At 44.2% G+C, this 7945-nt stretch overlaps 1 protein-coding gene across 1 annotated transcript in view; it reads right to left on the bottom strand.

The window, feature by feature from the left end:
• Nucleotides 1-7674, bottom strand: part of LOC104270460 (anthrax toxin receptor 1-like) — a 56574-nt gene extending 48900 nt beyond the window's left edge. The window contains exon 1 of the mRNA XM_009864845.1: nucleotides 7574-7674. Within this exon, the coding sequence (XP_009863147.1) occupies nucleotides 7574-7674 (101 nt within the window). The remainder of the gene's footprint in view (nucleotides 1-7573) is intronic.
• Nucleotides 7675-7945: the final 271 nt, after the last annotated feature.

Genomic DNA, 7945 nt, shown 5'->3' with positions numbered 1-7945 from the left:
TCGGGGGGGCCAGCTGCTGCTGCAGCTCCTGCTGCTGTTTTCCTGAATTTCCCATTGCTGCTGCTTGGTGGGAGGGGAAAAGAGGAGGTCAGTGAGTCTTTCTGGGGGTGGAAGGAAGTGATGTGATTGCAAGGCTTGATTCTGCTCCTGCTTACTTTGGAGTGACTCCTTCCAGCTTAGCAGAGCTCTATGTCAGTATAAAAGGAGCAAGCTATGTTACAGTCACGCCTACCCCAGTCTGAGGTATTTCACTGCTGTTTGTGAAGACAGCAAAGTGCGAGATGGGAGGGAAAACTCTTCTTTCCCAAGAGGCTCCCAGCTGGAGCCCAGAGAAATCAGGCAGGACAACCCTGGCATATGGGGTGCTGCTCTAAGCCCAGTTACTTTAGCAGGCAGAAAACCAGAAGGGTCAGTCATAAAATGCCTGCTCTAGGGCATATGGGATTCACAGTTACAGCTAAACTCACTGCCAGGAGCCTACACAGATCAACCTAGTGCAATATACATCAGATCTATATCTTAGCAGTGAAAGATAAAAGCCCAGCACTACTCGAACATTCAATATTTTTATTGCCACATGTACACAGAGTGAAGGGAGCAAGACCCAAAGCTCTCCTCCCTGCTGAAGGTGAGAAAGGAAAACCCCTTAAAGAGCTGCCCCTCATCCTATTTCACCCCATGCACATTTGCCTCTGCTACAGATTAGCTGAAGCCAGCATCTCCAGAGAACCTGGAGCAAAAACCAGACCCATTATTACTGATGCTGGGTTCAGTGCGAGTATGGTGTCACAGGACTACAACACCCATCGAGTTTGCAGGTCCCTGTAAGTCTCTCTCCCCTTGAGCTAATGGTGACCCTGTATATAGTCTGTTGCTCAGAAACGTGGCAGTTTTGTTGTTATTTGAAGAGCTCTTTGTGGACACAACCACACTGTAGACGACAGAATTCTTGCAACATGGCTAATAATGGCTCTGCAATAAAAGCAAACCCTGGGGCCTCTAGTTTGTTGTGGTTTCAGACACGCACGCGTGTTCATCCACCCCTCTGCTCCCTTTGAATGCCAGCAGAGCATTCAAAGTGACAAGAATCCTCCTCTCCCAAACAATGCTTCTTGCAAGCATGGAAGGGACCTTGACTGAGTAATTCATCCAGGCAAGGAAGGACTAGTTTGTATTATCTGCTCCAGCGGCAATTAGAAACACTGGCGCAGACAGCCATTCTGAGACAGTCCTTGCTTCAGAGTACTTGTAACATTAATGGACAAGACAAGGGCTGGAATGGGGATGGGAAGATGCACGAAAGTGACTAGAGAATGGATTTTAGCCCTAGGACAGCACCCCAAGCACAGGATCCAAAGTACTTGAATCCAAAAGATTTCATGTTCAAACTGGTTAATTTTACAAATGGGTTTTCTCCTATAAAACTACTGACAAAGCCCGCAGTAATATTACAGAATTCTGTAAGTCACGCCTCAAAGCATTGCTGCTACAGTAATGCATCTAATCCACAAGTCCTGTCCACCTGGTGCTAGCTCCTACATTCCCAGCTAAGAAAAGTGCACAAAGTGAAATTCAGAAGCCATGCCCAGACTGTATTCAACCACTTCAGATATTCCTGCAAAGCTCCAGAGCTGCTCTCAGCAGCATCAGGGCTGGAAGACACACTCTCAGCACTCCGGTCTTCTTCAGCATAAGGGAAGCAAAGCAGGGTGCTCAATCCCAGCCACGCTGTAACGCTCTTAACAAGGTGGCAATCATAGACAACCCCTAAGCTGTGAAGGAGTCAATTCATCTTCCCTGAATTTGATTGGAAAAGGTTCAGTCCTACTCCTCACACAAACAATTCACACCAGCCTTTGGCCTGCAAGCTCAGACAAAAGTAATGAAATTCTCAATCACTGAGCACACACAAACAAAAATCGTAGGTCAGTGGGAATCTTACGGTTTACTTCCTTGGCTCAAGCCCCAAATAAATCAGATTTAGTTACATGCATAAATAGACTGCAAATGACAAGCTGCCATGGCTTTTTCTTCCCATTAACTGTACACATTTTATGTCAAATAACCACTACCCATTAGATTTGCCTTGTGCTTTACAAAGAATTTTTTTCTTGGGGCGGAAGGGAAGAGAACTGGTTTTCCTGAATATTTTTTTCCTGCCAAAAAAGCAGATCTGGCAGAATGGTATCAGACAAAATACAAACAAATAAAACCTGTTACCAATAACACAGGTATGTCTGAAGCTGAGTAAAAATTTGCTTTGGAACATTCCAAGCCATTATACCTGGTTGTAAGAGAAACAGAGCACTGGCTGCAACATAACCACAACAAAGAAAGATGCGAAGGCAAAATACCAACCGATTATGTTTTGAAAACAATAAAGAATATTGCTTATGGGCAGTTAAGAGAGTATGAGAGGTGTCATTATATGATGTGGTTACATTATAAAGGGGAGAGGAAGTCAGCAAAGAAGGAAGACAAACAGAAACAATCATTTTTAAACATACATGCATGGCAATCAATGCCATCTAAGGAACAAAGCTGATACTTCAGGGATATGGTTTAGGAGCGAGCTTTGTAGAGTAGGGTTAATGATCCTAAGGGTCTTTTCCAACCTGAATGATTCTATGATTCTTTTGTTCAGACAACAACTTCTCTCGATCTCAACAGGCAGCTAACCTGCCTCAAGTATTACATCTTATGATGAACTTAAGTCTGGTTGCAGTAAGTAGATATTCTTGCTTAAAGAAAAGGGATTTCAGCAGTGGTTTAGGTCAATGCACGATTTTCAAATGCAATTAACTTAGGTGACAGAACATGTGTTCAGGCACCTATCTTTGCCAGCAGTCTGATTTCCAACCACAACACTGTTAGCCATACTCTTCCCTTCCTCACACACTGCATAAAACCAGCACATAGAACACGGTCAGACTGAGACAGTGTGGGGAGAGAAGCTGCAGAAGTTCCCACAGGTACAGTTACATCCTAACGCTCTTGGCCTGGGACTATGTGACCACAGGAAGAAAGGCAGAAGGCTACAGTGAGAGCCTAAAGCCAAAAATACCTGGTCTCACTAGTACTTGTAATCCATGAGTGCTAAATTCATTCAAATCATTGGCAAGGAAATCATCTAGGGGGGAGGGAGCACAAAATGCATTTACCAAACACTCTTTGTGTGCTTTAAATATGGGATATTGTGAAAAAAACCAAGGTATGTGGAGATCAGTAATTCACTATAGTTGCCTTAACTTGACAAAAGCTGGCCCAGAATAGCAGCTCTCGAAATGCCTTTTGTTCTGATGGCTTTTTGGCTCGCCTGAAGTGAAGTAGGAAACATCAATCTATTTCCCTCCTGACATCTCCCTCCCCCACAAAATTGGCTTTCCAAGGTAAAGTTGTGGAGGCATACACAGATTCAAAAACCAACGCCAGGAGGAGACAGGACAGAGTAACTAATTTCCCATCTAATCAGAAGTTGTGCTCTTCCCCACCGGCTCCCAACCAGCAATGTTCACCTCTGGAGTAAGGCTTACCAAGTTTAAAAGAGATGCAGCTGGAAAATGGATTACAACTGTGAGGCTGGCCACAGTTTACTGATGTCTTTACCAAAGTTGCTGTTGACATGGATGCTCTTGGGAGCACAGGAGAGGAAGCAAACTGTTGTAAAAGGCAATAGGGAGTACCATGAAGAAGGACTACCCAGAAGTTCAGGGGTAGCGGAGAAAGGGTAGTTAGGCCAGCCTTCCTCCCAAAAATCACTGCTAAAAGAAATAATCAGCCAGGGCCTTACGCAAAACATTTCATCTGTGTAGGGGAAAAAGAAAAAAATTTTCCCAAGGCTGTGCAGCTCATTTTCCCCTCAAAATCCAAACAATTTCTTCACAGACATCCCAGCAAGAAAAATGAGAAAATACTTTTGACTATCTCGCATTCTTCCCTCCTTCCCATTTCCTATCCTATCCTACAGTCAAAAAAACAATCAAAGAAATTTCCTCATATTTGGTAAACATAAAAATACAGACAGCTCTGCAGCTCAGATTTCTCATGTCAAGCATCACCAGCAGCAGATACTTACAGTAGTTATAAGTCCTTACTTTAAAAGGGCTTCTATTTGTTGCACTAATAAACAAAAAAAAAACGATGCTAAAAGGCACTGTTATAATTAGAAAACACTAGAGGTCAGTCATCCTTTCCACTGTGCAAGTGCATTTCATTATGATTACAAACAACAGCTGGATATTAACAGCACGAGAGGGATGAAAGGGAGTTATTTACATACTCAAGCACAAGGATATCTCTGTAAGACCTGACAGTCAAGTATGTAAATCCCTACAACGACGTGTCCTCAGCAGTTTGGGATGGGACTGAAACAAGTTCTTTATGCACCTGGACAACCAAAGCAAATGAAGCAACCAAAGCCAGTGAGAAGTACTCAGGTATCTATTATGACGGGCTTAAGAGCTATGCTTGTTTAAAAGTAAACAGGAGAACTTCAATATCTCATGCGACTTGATCTTAACCACACGCCAGTTGGAGACGGGTGTGCCAACTGCACTGTACATTGTCTTACCTCATGCAGAGGGAGCCACAGATTTTTTCCTGCTGCTTCAGTATGATACTTTAAAGCCTTCTACTGTACCTCCAAACAAACTCAAGTCTATAAAACTCGCAAAGTACGACATACAGACAGCACAAGACTGCAGCAGCCGCCTCTGCGGCCAGCACATGTCCAGTTCTCCTAGCTTCAAGAGATTTGCTTATTTAAGCAAGCCCAGAGACACAGCAGTCCTAATGTGGCTGTGGCACAGTCTGACAACCCTAAGGAGGATGGTGGCCGGCCTCCCTCCCACACATGGTGCTTTTCATTTTCACCGTGCCAGCCTCTCGGGTGCCCAAGGCTTAGTTCACCACTCTCATCTTTCCTATCCCATGGAGTTAACGTAAAGGGCTGCAATCAACTTCAGGCAGATAAAAACTGTAATAAATCAGTGAGTTTCTTTTTCTAATTGGCAGGGCATACATTATACCAATAACTTCACCAGCAGATGATCTTTTCCATCCGATGGTTGTTGCCTGCAGGATTAAATCCCTACAGGCTTTGCCTGGCAGAACGGAAAGGAAAAATCATGCCCCAATAAAGTCATTGCAGTAACACACAGTGCTTACATGCATAAGGAGAAAGGTTTGTTGTCTTCTTCCCATTTGCCTCCTACTGATGTGAGATTACATTTTTCTACAGGGAAGCAAAGCAAAACAGATTTAAAGTCATTTTGGGTCGCTCAGCCTGACTTTAGAGACAGGGCCTGCCATTCAGCTAAAGAGCTCACTACAGGGTCACAGGATTAAAGCCTGGAGTTTTTCACAGAGCCAGTGCTTCAATCCCATTGTTAATCAGCTAATTAAGACTGAATACATCTAACTGCAGACTGGCAAGGCACCAGCGAACGGAGGCAATGCCCAGGCCATGTGGGGATACTCTGTGGTGTTTAGGGCTGGGTTTTTCTGGGATTCTCCCATTAGAAATTAGAGCCAGAATGTTTCCCAGATATATATCAGGATGAATCCAATTCTAAAAGAAAATTTTAAAACTATTCACTTAATTTTCAAATTTGACCAGCTGCTTCTGACTGGCTTCCTGCCTTCTCCCTGCCAGAAATACCCTGACCTTTCTTCAACACTAATGGATTGTCTAGTTCCTTTCTGATGAACTGTCCCAAGACACAGAGTCTATCCACTCAGTCGATCTTCCCTGCCTCCATAAAGCTCCTTGTGCTGTCCCAGATGCCACAGAACACAGCTGGGACTAGCCGGCACAGGAGCTATGGCCCCTAAGATCTGGCACTTTAATATTACTCAAATGGATTGTGATGCCATCTCGTTGAGGCGAAAAGCTGCTTTGCCACCCCATTGCGACAGACTTGGTAGGAGCAGGGATGGATTCTAAAGCCACTCGGGTCCAAGTAACTCTTACTACAGCTTTTTACTGAAGAGGAACTGTTTAGTATGACTCCCAGAGGTTACCAACACTCAGCTTGCAACTAAAGCAAGAGATCTTCCCATCGGAACTGATGTTCACGACTTTTACTTCAGCCATAATCAGGTTCAGTCTCCAGTGGACCACTGTACTGAGTGGATAGCACATGAGCCAAGGAAAACATATGATTTCATCTCCACAATACTGAAGTAAAACTTGCGTACACAGCCAACTTACTGAACTGCTTGATGTATTGGTACTTGAGTAAATCACTCTCTTCTCTGCCTTGATTCCCCAATACAACATCAACAAGGAAATTGCACTGTAGGAGATGGGCATCATGTCACAGAGAGAACAAATATTGCCAGGGAATTCAATAGGGGAAGTGAGCATAACAGCACCATTCACTTCTTGAAAGCCTGGCAAGAAAGAATCTGAGAATGAACTCCCTGCAGAGCTCTTCCTAGATGCAAGGGTCTTCAGGAACAAGTTCTTGGTGAAAGGAAACAAAACAGTGACCACATGGTGTGTTAGTGCATCATTTAGAAATGCAGAATGCCTTTGGTCTTCAGATCCTTTTGCTCTAAAACCAGAATTGCTACTTAATGACACTTTTTTTCTTCTTCTTGAATATGGAAATATACTGACTGCTGAACAAGGGTGGCTTTTTGCCACATGCAGGCTGCGCAGAAGTCCTGGGGGACTGAACAGTTCTAACTGGGAAATATCACAATATGGACCTCATACCTGGCTTCTTTCATGAAGAAAAGGCTTCAGTCTTTCATAATACCCTGTCACATACGTAATACAGGATGTATTAGATAACAGAGCCATCGCACGGAGTATATGTGGGAGATGAACACTTTACTCCTTGACTTTCACCCTTGGCAGTCAAGCCAGAGCAGTGCAGAAGAAGAAACAAATTAATGCCTTCTGAAAAACACCTGTGGGTGCATGAGTTTACCCCTCTGCTAGTGCTTGCTATAACACGCCTACAAATGTGAGCTTAACCATACCCTCTGGCCATACTCAAATTGGGCTAACACAGTATTAAAGAAAAAATGTTTGCCAACCTGTTTTAATGGATGTAACTCAAACACAGGCTTAGACTATTCCAAAGAAGTCGAGCATAAACAAGTTTTATAAAACCTTATAGTGAGTCTTTAAAAAAGCAACCACTAATACAAGCAACCTAGTCTTAATTTTAGGTAGGTCTGCACAGCCCTGCTGCTGCGAAATCCCACAGATGACATGTTAACGCTTAGCCCGAAATTCCAGAAATGCTGCATGGCACTGACCAAGGTGCCCTCAAATCCAACACTCACAGTCCACACACCACATGTTACAACCTAAAGGCGACCTGATTTCCCGGGTTTGCATATGCAATTAACCCTGGATAAAGCACAGTGCTCCTCTAAATGCTCTGCTTGGGAAACGTCCAAGTTCTGGGGAGCAAAAATAAGGACCTTGCCCCATACATCATGCTCGGCATCAGGGGAGGTGGGGGAAGGTACCCGGGGAGGAGGGAAACAACGTCCCTGCTGCTTCAAGGAGGCACTGAAGGGTGAATAAACGTTTTTAAATGCGACTGTCACTTACTTATCCAGGATGAAGTAGAGATCAAAGGCACCGTGACAGGAGCGCTGCTCTTCTTGCTCTTCCCTCTCCTCCGGCCGGGCGCAAGAGATTAAGCTCCCCATCGCCAGCAAAAGGCAGCACAAAAACGCTGCTTTCTCCACGCTGCTCCTGCAACTCGCCATCTTTTCCCTTCCTTAATTCCTCCTCCTCCCCCAGTCTCTCTCTCTCTAGCTACAGACCTTACGGGCTCTTCTGAAGCACCGAGGGCAGAGAAGAAAAACAAACAAAAACGCCAAATAAAAAACCAACCACACACACACACAAAAAACAACCCACAACAAAAGCCAGCGAACCACACACACAAAAAAAACCCACGCCAACTTCAGAATCTCA

This window comes from Apaloderma vittatum, unplaced genomic scaffold (genome assembly GCF_000703405.1).
Source record: "Apaloderma vittatum isolate BGI_N311 unplaced genomic scaffold, ASM70340v1 scaffold2962, whole genome shotgun sequence".
NCBI classification, from domain to species: Eukaryota; Metazoa; Chordata; class Aves; order Trogoniformes; family Trogonidae; genus Apaloderma; species Apaloderma vittatum.
The sequence above is the reverse complement of the archived record's forward strand: the minus strand, read 5'-3'. Positions and strand labels throughout refer to the sequence as shown.